The sequence below is a fragment of the Oxyura jamaicensis genome, chromosome 22 (genome assembly GCF_011077185.1).
Source record: "Oxyura jamaicensis isolate SHBP4307 breed ruddy duck chromosome 22, BPBGC_Ojam_1.0, whole genome shotgun sequence".
In the NCBI taxonomy this organism is placed as follows: Eukaryota; Metazoa; Chordata; class Aves; order Anseriformes; family Anatidae; genus Oxyura; species Oxyura jamaicensis.
This window is the reverse complement of record NC_048914.1, coordinates 4,786,187-4,799,317: the sequence shown is the minus strand read 5'-3', so window position 1 is coordinate 4,799,317 and position 13,131 is coordinate 4,786,187. Positions and strand designations below refer to the sequence as shown.

Below are 13,131 nucleotides of genomic sequence, written 5' to 3'. Positions count from 1 at the left end.
CGCCCCCCCCCGGTACTCCCGGTACCGGCACCCCCGGTACCCCCCCGCTCCCGGTCCCGCACCCGCTGTCGCCTTCGGCAGCGCCCGGCTCGGGCGGCGCCGGGGTCTCGGCGGGGGGCGGCGGCTCCGGGGCCGCCTCCGCGCCCTCCCCGCCGGGCGCCGCCATCGCCGCCGCCGCCGCCGCCGCCGCCATGGCCGCCGCCGCTCGCCCGCTCTCGCGGGACCTCGCCGCTCTCGCGAGACTTGCCGCTTCAAAGGGCGATGACTCGGGTGGGCCCCACAACCAGGGGCTGGCGGCGCCCCCTGCCGGTGGCAGGAGGGGAGGACGGGCGGGGTGGGGCGGGGCGTCACCGCGCGGGGCGTGACGTCAGCGTGGTGGGGCGTGACGTCACGCAGGCAGCGGGCGAAGCGGGGCTGGTGCTGGGGTGGGGGCGCAACGGGGCTGGGCGCCCTGCAGGCACCGCCCGGCCGCTCCCTTGGCTGGGGGACCGGTCCCGGTGTCCCCGGTATCCCCCCGGTATCCCCCCGGTATCCCCCCGGTATCCCCGTGTTCCCCCCATGCCCTACCAGGGGTATCCCCGCGGTGTCCCCGTTCACTCCCCGGTGACCCCCGGTGTGCCCCCCCAGGGTGTCCCTGGGGTATTCCCACGGTGTTCCTCCGGTCCCCGCGATGTGCCCCCGGAATCCCCGTGTGCCCCCCCGGGGAGTCCCCGGGGTATCCCCGCGGAGTCCCCGTCCACCCCCAGGTGTCCCCGGAGTGCCCCCCGGTGTCCCCACATCCCCTCCCCGTGTCCCCGCGTGTCCCGACCCGGTATCGCCCCGGGGTCCAGCACCCCCGGGAGGGGGCAGAAGGGCCGGGAGGGGGCACACCGGGGGCGGCCGGGGAGGGCCGGGGAGGGCCGGGGATGGGGCCGGGGGAGGGGGCCGGGCGGGGAAGGGGCTGCGGGGGGCCGGGGGGGGCCGCGGCCGCTCGGGGCGGCGCTCGGGGCCGCCGTACAAATAGCGGGCGGCGGGCGGCCCGGGGCAGCCATGCGGCCCCCGCTGCGCTCCGCGCTGGCGCTCTGCGCCCTGGTCCTGCTCCGCCTGGGCTGCGCCCCCCGCGCTCCCCCGCGCTGCCCCCCGCTGATGCTGCAACTGCTCCGCGCTCCCCCCGCCCCGCTCCGCGCCGCCGCCGCCGCCGCGCTCAGCATCGTCCCGCACGGTGAGTGGGGCCCCGGCCCGGAGCTGTCCCCCCCGGGGTCCTTGCGCAGCCCCGGCCCGCAGCTGTCCCCCCCGGGGGTCTTTGCGCAGCCCCGGCCCGGCACCGCGCTGTCCCCGGGTGCCCCGTCACGGGACCGGCTCCGCTCCCAGGTGCCCCGTCCCTGAGCATCCCGGTCTCCGGCACCGGCGCTGTCCCCCGGTGCCTTTGCGCATCTCCGTCCTCAGCCTCTCCTCTCCCGGGACTGGCTCTGCCCCCGGCTGCCCTGTCCCTGAGCGTCCCTGTCCCCATCCCGGCGCTGTCCCCGAGCGCTCCTGTCCCGGGTGCCCTGTCCCTGAGCATCCCTGTTGCGGCACCGGCGGTGTCCCCCGGTGCCTTTGCGCATCCCCGTCCCCAAACAGTGCTGTCCCCAGCCTCTCCTGTCCCGGGACCGAATCTACCCCCGAGCGCCCTGTCCCTCAGCGTCCCTGTCCCCATCCCGGCGCTGTCCCCGAGCGCTCCTGCCCCGGCTGCCCTGTCCCGGCACCGCGCTGTCCCCAGGCGCTCCTGTCCCGGGACCGGCTCCGCTCCCAGGTGCCCTGTCCCGAGTGCCCCGTCCCTGAGCATCCCCACCCCGTCCCCGAGCGCCCTGTCACCCCTGGGGCCACCCTCACGTCCCCGCTCCTGCCGCAGGTTCCCGTCGGAACGGCTCCCGCTGGGCGCTCTCCTTCGACATGACATCCCTGCGGGGCAGCCAGGAGGTCAGCCTGGCCGAGCTGCGCGTCCACCCGCCCGTGCTGCCCCCAGCCCGCAATGTCACCCTGGACATCTTCCACAGCCAGCGGCGGTGCCCGGCCGGCGGGACGTGTCCTCGCGAGCTCTTCCTGGGCACATTTTCCGGCAGCCCCTCCACCAGCCAGACCGCCTGGGAAGTGTTCAACCTCACCAGCACGCTCAGGTCCTGGCTCCACCAGGACACGGCTCCTGCCAGCCTGAGTCCCGTGGAAACGGAGCTGTGGGAGGCGAGCACGGTGCCTGCCCTGGCCACCGCCATGCCGGGCTCGTGGGACACGAGCGACCTCAGCCACGAGGAGCCGGCCGTGCCCCAGGAGCTGGCAGACAGCGTCCTGCTGCTTGTCTTTTCCAAGGACAAGTCTCCAGGAGACCACAGCCTCATCAGGACAGTGGAGACCTCCAAGCACGTCATGCGTGACAGTGGCCCCAAGGGCCCGGGGACCCGGCGGCACCGCAGGAACAGGAAAGAGAAGCAAAGGATCAAGGTGAGCGACGCTCCCGCTCCCAGCCCCGTGGAGGACGCCAACGCCAAGTCCTTGTGCAGGAGGGTGGACATGATGGTGGATTTCGAGCAGACCGGCTGGGGCAGCTGGATCGTCTACCCCAAGAAGTACAACGCCTACCGGTGCGAGGGGCTGTGCCCGTCGCCCGTGGACGAGACCTTCAAGCCCACCAACCACGCTTACATACAGGTAAGAGGGTCCCGCTGCCCCCGCTGCCCCATGCTCCTGCCGCCCGGCCCGGCGGCGCGAGGCGGGGAGCTGAGGCCGTGCCCTTCCCGTGTCCCCGCAGAGCTTGCTGCAGCTCTACAAGCCCAACCAGGTGCCGTGCCCTGCCTGCTCGCCCGTCAGGATGAGCCCCCTCTCCATGCTCTACTACGAGAAGGGCGAAATCGTCGTCCGCCACCACGAGGACATGGTCATCGAGGAGTGCGGCTGCAACTGAGGCGAGCTCCTCCCGTGCCGGGGAGGGGACGGCGGGGCGTGTGTCCCTGAGGACTGGCCGCCAGCCACGAGCAGCACGCGGATGGGGCGTCTCTGAGCCTCCCCCGCCTCCGGGATCCTCGTGCCCAGGGGTTTGGGACACGAGAGAGGAGACAGCACCGAGACAGGACCGTGGGAGGTGGATGGTGGCGGGGGGGTGATGAGAGGAACGTCCCCTGCGGTGGCAGTGCTGCAAGGCAAGGACAGCCCCAGGCAATGTATGGGGAGGCTGCTGGGCTGGTGCTGCTCTGCTCACGCTCGTGGAGCATCCCTCCTTGCTGTCGGTGCTGCCCTTGCACGCCCCGAGCACTCCCGGTAGCTGGAGGCTCGTGGATGGCACCTGCAGCACCCGAACAGCTGAGACTTGCAGTGTCGCCTGGAGGGGTGGGCGTTTCTCTTAAATTTTCTATTATATTTCTATTAAAACTCTATCAGATTTCTATTAAAAGTTTCTAATAAGAGCTTGCACAGTTAAGCTGGGTGCCCCTGGATGTAACGCAGCCCTGAGGTCTGTTGGGGTACGTCTGACCCCCCCCAGCCCTCCTGCCTGCCCTGAAAACCTCAGCCCATGCGCTGCTTTCATCTGCACAGCCGTGCTCAAACCTTTTCAGCCACTCACTGGATGGGGCGGTAGGGAAAGGGCCGTGTTTGTACCATTCCTCAATAAATTATGTATTTAAGAAATGCCTGCTGCATGCCGCCTGTTTCCATCCCCTTTTTGCTGCTGGGTGGTCTCTCGAGATGCGACCCCCCGGCTCTCCATGCATTGTGGTGCCGGGGGCTCTCCCCCCATCGTCTCCAGCTGGGGTCTGGTGTGAGCAGCTGGGCGGCGAGCACTTGGCAGCCCCCTCCCGATGTGACCAACACGCCACGGCCTCAGCTCCTTCCCCTTAAAACAAGGGGCTACGGCTCTGGAGCAGAAGCACCAGCCCACCTGCGGGGTGCCCTGTTGGTACAAATGGATTTTCTGACCCCCCAGGAGTAACGCACCCACGCTGCCCCCCACCCTGGCCACCCTGCCCGGCTGCCACAGGGAGAGCTGGGCTGCTCGTGCAGCTTCCCCCGGGATTTCGAGGCAGATTGGAGCATGGGGGGGGGGGGGGATTTGGGAGCCCCCCATGTCAATGGGATGGGAAACTTCACCTGGGACGGTGAAGGTGCCGTTCCCACCCTGATCATACAGATTGTGGGTTGCTCAAGAGCAACTGGGGAAGCACCTGCGGCCTTTGAAGAGAGGAGAGGGGCTAAGTGGATTTCCACCTTTATTTGCCCCTGGGAGATAAGGGCAGGGCCGCATTCTCTGACAGCAATAATTTGAGGCAGGCACCCCGCTTTTCGGGCACTGCTGCCGGGGGTCCCTGCCCTGGCAGTGCAGCGGGGACGAGCGGGGCCTGGATTTGAGCCTGGCCCCCCGGCAGGACCCCCCTGCCCCGACTCCACATCCCCAGCCCAGCCTGATGGGCCCCAATCCACATCCCCGGCTGCGGATAAACAAAGCTCGTCTGGTTCTCAGCCCTGCTCACATCCCCACCAGCACCTCGCCCCTGCAGCCGTCATTAGAGGGTCATTTGCGGGGGCTGTTAAACGCTGGGAGAGGGCGGCCCTGGTGCTAACCCCTGGCAGGGGGCAGACACCTGGGGAGCGGGGCTCTTTCTGAAATAAAACCCTTTTATTTTGTTTAATTTTTATGCCTTTTCCCTCGCAGGCCAGGAGCTCGCTCTTAAAAATGACCACAGGGAGCACAGCCCAGAGGGCCGCTGCCCTTCTCCCACCAGCCCCCTGCCCTGGCAGGGACCCCCCAGTCCCCCGGGCTCTGGCCGCCGTATCTCGACATCTCGGCCCCTCCATCATGTGTCTGAAACCCAGCAGCAGGTTCAGAAGTGACCCTGGGGACCAGGGGGGGGGCTGGCAGCCAGGCTGGGATTGATCCCAGGCTGGACAGAAGACATCAAAGCTACGTGTCGGGCAGGCAGGTATCTGCCTGGGAGCCCCGTGTGCCGAACGGGGCCTGCTCGGCCCAATACACATCGGCTGCGGGACAGAGGGACACCCAGGCGGGGGGCAGGAACGCTGGGGGGGCAGCTCCAGGCCCTGCCTGCCGTGGGGTCCTGCAGGCCCCCAGCACCCACCCGTGGGCCGGTGCCCGCGCCCCCGGGAGCCGCACGTGCTCCAGGAGGGGAAGATAAGCGCGGTTTGCTTTGGACGCACGAGGAAAGAGCGTGTGAGAGCAAACAGAGCAAGGGCTTATCACGGGCACGGGTAACAGCTGTCAGCCGGCCCAGTGAGGCTCTACTCGGGCCATAAAGTGTTACGGCTCCAACAACCGGGACACAGCCCGGGATGGAGGCCCTCCAGGAGCTCTGCTCTGCCTTGCCCCAGACAAAAAGGGGAGGGAAAATGGCAAAGCCAACACTTGTCCCCCCCGGACCTCCCCGGAGCACCCCAGCTGTGCAGCGCCGCCACCCACGGCTGCTTCGCCCCCCGCTGTGTGCACAACTGCACCGCCACAGCTGCCGGCCCCGCGCAGGGGCTCAGCCGGGGACAAAGGCGGCTCCGAGCGCAAGGTGTCGGGTGAGGACCAAATGCCGGTACGGCAGGGACCTGCCCCGGCAGCCCGAGCTGCTTTCACACGGCTTAGGCAAGCTTGGAGCGCCAGAAACTTGGTGCAGGCAGGAGATGGAGCCAAAAAGCCCGGCGGAAGGATGTGGCACTGGTCGGGGGTGTGATGGAGGGAGCAAAACTGCAAAGGGAGCAGGGGTGGCTGCAGTCGTGTGGTCCCACGGCCCCAGCAAGGTCAAGGCTCAGGCTCAGGCTGGATTGCATCAGAGCACAGCACCCCAGGGTCACGTATCTGTCACGGGCTCACAGCTTCTCCAGGTGAAGCCATTGATGTGCCCATGGCCCCAGGGCGCTCCCTCTGCAAACCCCGCAGGAATCCTGACCTGTATGGACCCCGTTTGACACCTGGCCAGGTGCTTCTCCTTCCCCAGTGATCGGCTACGAATCGCTGCTGCGGGCAGCCGGAGCTTTGATGCCCTTCCAGCCGTACATATGCAGACACCGACGCACGGCTGCCACAGGCACGGACAAAACACTTAGCACTGAAAATATGTGCTGTAATCCCTGACCCTCCGGCCAAGGAGGGTGGAACAGAATTTAAGGGCATTACTTGCAATAGCTGACACTTGCTCAGAAAACACCCCACAGAGTTGCTTGTGCACTGACAGAAAGCTAGCCATCACAAGGCTCTCGCTTTGGGGATGCTGCAGGCCAGGAGCTCAGTCCCCAGCAGTTTTAGAACAGCCCCAGCCCCAAATCCCACCCTGGGGAGCACAGCAGCGGCACGCAGGACTCATGCATGGATTAGTTTGGTTAGGACAGATTAGGAAAACTCACTTCAGCACTGAGTGCATGAGTTTAATTATTGCAACTACCACCCCAAAAGCCTGTCACAGCTTTTCTGGTCTACCCCTCAAGTAGCCAGCTTCAAAAACCAATGTAAAGTCTCTCAGAAACAAGGCTCCTGCTTCCTCCCCCAGGCAGCACAGCTGCAGAGCAGATTTTGCAGTGACCAGGAAGCAGGACGGCTCCGGGCACACACGAACCTGCAACCGCTGTGCGGGGCTGTCAGCAGCCGCACGGTTTGGTGGTGCAATTCCTGAAAATATTTAGCTGGAGAGGTGTCGGTGCCAGCTGCAGCTCACAGCACATACCCCAGCAGCGATAGCAGCTTCTCGCTGAATGCACACACCAGAACTCAGCACTTGGTACCGAGCTGCAAGACTGATAAGGTGGCACTGGGAGGCAGTGAGCTTGAATCTGTTCCCATTAAGGTTTCAGAGAAACACTTAACCTTATCTTTAGAAATGCAAGTTTTATCAGCATCAATTGCTTTGACCCTTTCTTCTGTTACTCATTATTAAAGGCTTGCATATCATAATGTCACAATTGGGCTTAATTAGCAGGTATTTAAGTATTAACTACTAAGACTGATTTGAGCAGACACTTATTGTCTGTTAGGAAGCCCCAAGTTCAGGCCATGTCCTAATACACTTTCTTTTCCTTTGAGGCACCTCCGCAGCCATCGCCAGGACAAGGCACCACCATCAGCACCACCTCTAAAGCAGTAACAGCAGCGTGTTAGAGACTGCCACGCAATACACACTTGTTAAAATGTATGGAGACCAGGAATTTAAATGCCTTCTTTGGAGGGCCTAAACTGAACAGTAAAACGCCTCTCAGACGAAGCTTCCTCCCTCAAGGCCAAACAAGTTTACTTTCGACTTCCCAGTTAACCCCCCGAATTTTAATTCTTGCTCTTTAAATGATAAAAAAGGAGAACAAAGCATAAAGAATTTCAGCACAGATCACAAAGAAGCAGTAACCTCACCTGCACGCTGGAAGAGAGCAGCTGTTGCGGAAAGGCAGGAGCTGCAGCACAGGACCTGCAGGCTGTGGTCAGGGCAGGGCCAGGGGACCCTGTGCTGCTCAGCAGCAGGTGGCTCCCGCTGCCTTCGTCTGAGCCCCTTCCACCTGTGGCTGATGGAGCCCTGCCCCTTCTGGGGGAAGGGTTGAAGAAGGGCATTTAGAAGGGCTTGCGGACACCTGCACCGTGACCTAGCAAGAGAACGATCTGAAAGCATGTGGCAAGCAGTTTGTGTTCACTATTTCTGGAAGCAGACTTCCTGCGGTGACCAGGTGTCACACATGGCACACACAGATGTTTTCTAGGAGGGCTGAACGCAGCTCAGCTTTCATCTTTGGGTGAAACCCACAGCACAGTGCTGATCTCGAGCCTGCACACAAAACCACCCCGCCAGCTCTGAAACACGCTGGTGGTTTCCTTGCTGGAATGAATAAAGGACAGACGCTTGGTTTATTGCATTGATCTCCATACCAGGAGAGTCCAAATGATTTATTTCTCCCTTATATTGCATTTCGGTAACTCTTACAGTATTAAAATGATTAACAAAAGCATAAAACTGGAAACAAAAACAATCATTGAGACTGTCTCCCCTGGCAGGCCGCGGCCCGTCAGCAGGGGCTGTACTTGTGTATTCACCCCCGCACGGAGAGGCTGAGGTGCAGTCCTTGTAACAGGATACGCTCTGTTCTCAGAAGGGAATAAGCTGCCTTTCCCAGGAAGCAGGAAGGCACTCGAGGCATGGGCTGCTTTAAGCCTGGCTGGTGGGAATCCTCAAAACAAGGTCCTGGTTCTTCACGGATGAGCACTCTCAGGGCACGTGCTTTAGATGTCCATGTCAAACTGTTCTTCTTCACCTGTCGAGAAGGACAAAACCCGAGTGAGTCCTCAAAGTTTCAAGTTAAACACCAAATATTGTATTGAAGCAACAGCATCCAGTTGTGCCTCCAATGTGCCTGTCTGGACTTAAAGTCTGAACAGCCCGTGCGAGCAAAAAAGCAAGCTCTGTCCTCAGAGAGGCTCGTACTCACAGGGAGAGACAAGAGCAGAGGCAGAGGAGATGCCCTGTGAGTAACTCCTGCACCTGGGATTCCTTACAAAAAGGAATAACGTTGGTAATCACCGGTGTAGGCTTCTGTTACCAGAGACAGACAAATCTGCCTTCTGCATCCTTTGGCTGCCATCCCAGCCCATGCGATTCGATAGACGCCAGCGCGGCCAGCAGTGATCTATTCCTGACAACACGGATCCTGGTAAGAAGTCACAACCTCGCTGGCACCCAGCACGCAGTGCGTGGCTCAGCTTGCCAGAGAACCCCGGGAGACACTAAAGGTCACAACAGCACCTACAAAGGCATGGGCAATGTTGACCCTGCACAGATTTTCCTTGGAGTAAGCCGGGAAGCCAGCCGATGAGCGCTCAGAGCTGTATTTTTAGGGACAGGATCGTTGATCACACGTGGCATTTTCAGGTTCCTTCAAGAAGTGAGCTCCACTTTTTATTTTTGAACTGTTTGAGAGCAATACTGGCTTCCTTCCTACTCCAGCACCACAAATCCTGCCCTGAGCTGTGACCTGACCATTTTCAAAAAAGGCAAGAACAGCTGCAGAGCGGCAGAGGATAAGCAGAGGCAAGAACAGCTGCTCCCATTCCCTCACCGCAGGATTACTGGTGCAGCGGCATTCTCCTAAATGCCAAATTGATGAGAAAAGCGTTAACATGATACAAATTACACCGAAACGAGGACATTTTCACATGACCGCGGGCCGCAGCAGCACCTCGAGGTCCCACAGCACCTCGGCAGCGGCAGTGTTAACCACGCGGCCCTCCCGGCTCCGCTCTGTGTTTGTGGGAACCAGCAACGCGCGTGGCTCGGGTCCCGTGCACTCACCTACGCTCGGTTTCTCCTCGTAGTTCTGGACGTGGTTGTTCTCAATCTTCAACTCCTCCACACTTGGGCTGGTAACGCCTGGAATGTCCGGAAGGTCAGAAGGTGGCGTTTTGGCAACCGGAGAATTGCGGCACTCCATCAGAAACTTGCGGTCGTAAATAATCCTGGTACCTGGAGGGACGAGACGGCGCCGTCAGCGGAGGCACACGAGGGCCAGGCCCCTGAGGAGCCGCTCACGCTACCGGCCTGCAGCACGGGCAGGATGCCAGGGATGAACGCCGCGTGCAGCGGACCTCAGGTTAGGTAGAAGGGGTCGGGCCGCAGGGAAAAAAAGAGCAAAGGGGAACCCCTGCCTGGCATCTGTCTGTGAGCCGCACGTAACCCAGCGCACCCACCTGGAACCTCTCAAGGGACGGGGCACAGACGAGTCCAAACGCCCGCTTCGGGGCTAAGCAGCCCACGTCCTGCTCGCCCTGCCCGCGGGGGAGCGAAGCAGCTCCAGCACGCTGCAGCAGGCTCGGGGGGAGCTGCAGAGCTCGGCTGTGCGCGGATTTCTAGGAACACGGCCACAGCGAACAGCGTGTTCCTTCTGAGGGAACGGCTGCTGGAAAGCGCCCAAAACCACACGCAGAAAGGGGCTCCCTCCAAACAGCCCGCAGCCTGAACCCGGGCAGCGCTGCAAACAGTCGTTGCTTTCCCCAGGAGGGGTGCTGCAAACCTCCCTGGGGCTGGCCTTGGCGGCTCTGCTGCCCCTCCAGAGGAAAAACTTCTCGTGCACTGCCCTAAAAGTACGCCCGTGTGGGGAAATAAGCTCCCGTTAACAGCCGACCACCAAACTGCCTTTATTTTGAAGGACTGCTCAGCAAGGTGTAACTGGATGGGATGTTTCATGCCGCTAACGAGCTCCCCAAACACCAGAACTCCGCTCCTCTGCGCGATTAGATGTAGAGCTCAGGGATATGGTTCAGTGGGGACTGTTAGTGTTAGGTCAGAGGTTGGACTTGATGATCTTGAGGTCTCTTCCAACCTAGAAATTCTGTGATTCTGTGATTTGTCTGAGCCGTCCCCACAGACCGGGGAGAACCGACGCGACTCGGAGCTGCGTGCGGCCGGGCTGGGTCCCAGGAGGACGGATCGCACCCCGCGAGCTCAGCCCCCGGGGGCAGGGGCAGATCCTGGAGCTGCAGCTCGGGTACCGAGTGCTGGGAGCACAGCCCACGACAGCCCTGCCTCTGCCACGGCTTCGGCACCAAACCCTCCATGCACAAGGTGGGAGGCCCGGGGGGAAACCTGGCTGGCTTTGGGTGCTCTCCGTGGGGTGAGGCTTGGCGCAAGCAGCCCACTGCGACACCCTGCCCCTCTCCCACACGTGGCAGGTTCTGCGGTCACCCTGCACGTGGGCCTGGGGAGGCACAACGTGTGTGCGCCCTCAGCAAAGGCGAGGGGCCAAGACAAGCACGGAGGGAGCAGCGGAAGGAGCAGGCGCTGCTGAAAGGTCACCCAGTGCCCCGCGTGCTGCCTGTTCCTTTACGCTGTTGTTTTAACCTCTGCCGTGAGGAGAACCAGCTTCGTCCTGTGCTCTCAGGACACAGGGAGTTCCTTCTCTCCCCGAGCCTGCCCGGGGGGGGCAGGGAGCCCAGGAGATGCAGAAAGGGGGCTGAACGAGGACTCGGATCCTTCCTGCCCATCGCTGGGACCGAGGAGCAGCAGCAGCCCCCGCGGAGGCTCCCTGTCCCCCAGGAGCAGCGCCCCAGGGCAGGCCGGGCCCCAGGCACGGCGGTCACGAGGCGCTGGGGGCTCTGCCAGGCGCACACCCTGACGGCAAACAGCGGCTGCTTGCCTGCCCCGCTCTGGGCACTCATTAACTCCCAGCATGGACAAACACCGGCCCTGCAGGGCTCGCTGAGCGGCCAGCAGCGCTGACTGCCCGGCTTGGCTGTTGCCGGCACGGGAATGCTGCCCAGGAGCCTTCCTCCCAGCCCTACCTCGCGGGGCTCAGCTGCCCGCTGCCTTCACGGGGGAGAGCACAACAAAAATAACAGCAGGGCTGCGCTTCCCCAGCCAGCCCGCGGCTGCTGCACAAACCCAAGCACACACGTGCGCCAGCAGGACTGACTTCCCCCTCCCCGCCAAGCCTTGGCCCGCAGAAGCTCACGGTGCTGAAATAAAACAACCTCGGCACAGCTCGGGAACGGTTTCAGTTCACCCTTCCTGCTCCTCGCAGCAATCTTCGGCAGCAGCGCGGGGGAGAGCTTCTCAGAGGCAGGGCAAAAAGACCGGGAGCGCCGAGCAGCAGCAGCACGGCCAGGGCCCGGTGCTGTGCCCCCGAACCGAGCTGCCCGGGACGAGCAGCGCCTGCAGCGGGCACGGCCGGGGGGCAGCTCCTGCCCCGAGGTGTGCGGGGGGGAGCAGCAAACCCCACGGTGTGCGGGGCCGTGGGGCACGGCGCTGCCAGGAAAACCTAACGGGGTCCAGGGGAATAAAAGCTCCCGTCCCACGCGGTGCCACGGGGAGGGGAGCCCCCCCTGCAGCCCCCCCAGGGGTCTCCCTCCCGTGGGGCAGCACGATCCCTTCACTCCCGCCACCCAGAGGGACCCGCAGCTCCGGGCAGCTCCCCCAAAAAGGGGAAGGGGTGCATGGCCCCAGGCCCCCCCCCGAGCCCCCCCACCCCCTACCACAACCCGGTCCCTCTCCGAAGGGGGGAGGCACCCCCAGCCCCCCACGGAGCTGGAGCCCCCTCCCCCAAAAAACACCGCAAGGAAACCCCTCTGGGGACCTCCTCCCCCCAAAAAAGCCCCCCCCGGGACCCCCTCAAGGAGAGGGACCCCCAAAAAACAGAGGAGAACCCCCCAAAGAGAGGAAAACCGTCCAAAAAGGGGGAACCCCCCAAAAAAGAGGGAGACCTCCCCCAAAAAAAGAGGGGAACCCCGCCCCAAAAAAGGGGGGAACCCCCCCCCAGAAGGGGGACTCCCTCCAGAAGCCCCCCCCCAGCCGAGCCCCCCCGCCCCTCAGCGTGGTCCCGGTGCCGGTCCCGCCTCCCCCCGGCCCGCAGCCGCTCACCGCCCGGCGTGGTCCCGAAGACGGTGCCCCCCGGCGTGGTGCTGTAGTCCCCGGGAGGCAGCGGGGCGCCGTCGGGCAGGGCGAGGCGCTTGCCGGGCCCCGGGATGTCGCGGCTCGGCGTCTGCCCCTGGCAGCAGCGCCCCGACATGGCGGCCACCCTGCCGCCCCGCCGCCCTGCCCGCCGCTTCCGGCTCGGAGCCCGCCCCTTCCGGCGCCGGGCGGCCCGGGAAAGGGGCGGGGCCAGGACGGGGCGGGGTCTAACAGGGGCGGAGTCTGCTTGGAGGTGGAGCCTGGCGGGGCGGGACGAGCAGGGGCGGGGTCAAGCTGCGATGGGCGGGGCCATGGGTGGGGCCAGGAGGGGCCGGGGCCGCTGGGTCCCTGTGCCCGCCGCTGCCGATTCCCTGCCCCAGGGCTCCGCGGGGGTTCCCAGTGCTCCCAGTGCTCCCCCAGTGCTCCCAGTGCCCCCAGTGCTTCCACTGCTCCTTCTGCCCCCACTGCTCCCAGTGCTCCCACTGCTCCCAGTACTCCCCCAGTACTCCCAGTGCTTCCAGTGCACCGTCCCGGCGGTGACACCGGCTGACGCTGTCCCTCCTCCAAGAGGAATCTGGGGCCCGGCGGCGGTGCCGGGCCGTGGCTGTCAGCGGCCCGCAGGGGTCAGCCTGGCCGAGCCCTGGCAGCGCCCCGGGCCCAACAGATGGAGCTCGGCTACCGCCGGCCAGGGCTGCGGCTGAAAACGGTGCTGGAAACGTTAAGAGCACTGCTGTGCTGCCCGGAGCACTGCCTGTACCCATCCCATCCCATC

General features: G+C 63.9%; 3 protein-coding genes across 4 annotated transcripts in view; 1 reads left to right on the top strand and 2 right to left on the bottom strand.

Moving 5' to 3' along the window:
- Positions 1-184, bottom strand: part of ASH2L (ASH2 like, histone lysine methyltransferase complex subunit) — a 9,564-nt gene extending 9,380 nt beyond the window's left edge. For both annotated transcript variants that reach the window (XM_035345121.1, XM_035345122.1), the window contains exon 1: positions 63-184. In XM_035345121.1, coding sequence (XP_035201012.1) covers positions 63-166 — 104 coding nt within the window. In that variant the 5' untranslated portion in view covers positions 167-184. The remainder of the gene's footprint in view (positions 1-62) is intronic.
- Positions 185-935: 751 nt separating this feature from the next.
- Positions 936-3,310, top strand: LOC118177430 (nodal homolog). Its single transcript, XM_035345123.1, has 3 exons — positions 936-1,201; positions 1,871-2,664; positions 2,765-3,310. The coding sequence occupies exons 1-3, from the start codon at positions 1,030-1,032 to the stop codon at positions 2,915-2,917; spliced, it is 1,119 nt and encodes a 372-aa protein (XP_035201014.1). The 5' UTR covers positions 936-1,029; the 3' UTR covers positions 2,918-3,310.
- Positions 3,311-7,830: 4,520 nt separating this feature from the next.
- EIF4EBP1 (eukaryotic translation initiation factor 4E binding protein 1) lies at positions 7,831-12,543 on the bottom strand. Its single transcript, XM_035345125.1, has 3 exons — positions 12,330-12,543; positions 9,270-9,440; positions 7,831-8,235 (listed from the first exon to the last, which is right to left on the bottom strand). Exons 1-3 carry the CDS (start codon positions 12,475-12,477, stop codon positions 8,204-8,206), a joined length of 351 nt encoding a protein of 116 aa, XP_035201016.1. The 5' UTR covers positions 12,478-12,543; the 3' UTR covers positions 7,831-8,203.
- Between the last annotated feature and the right edge of the window lie 588 nt (positions 12,544-13,131).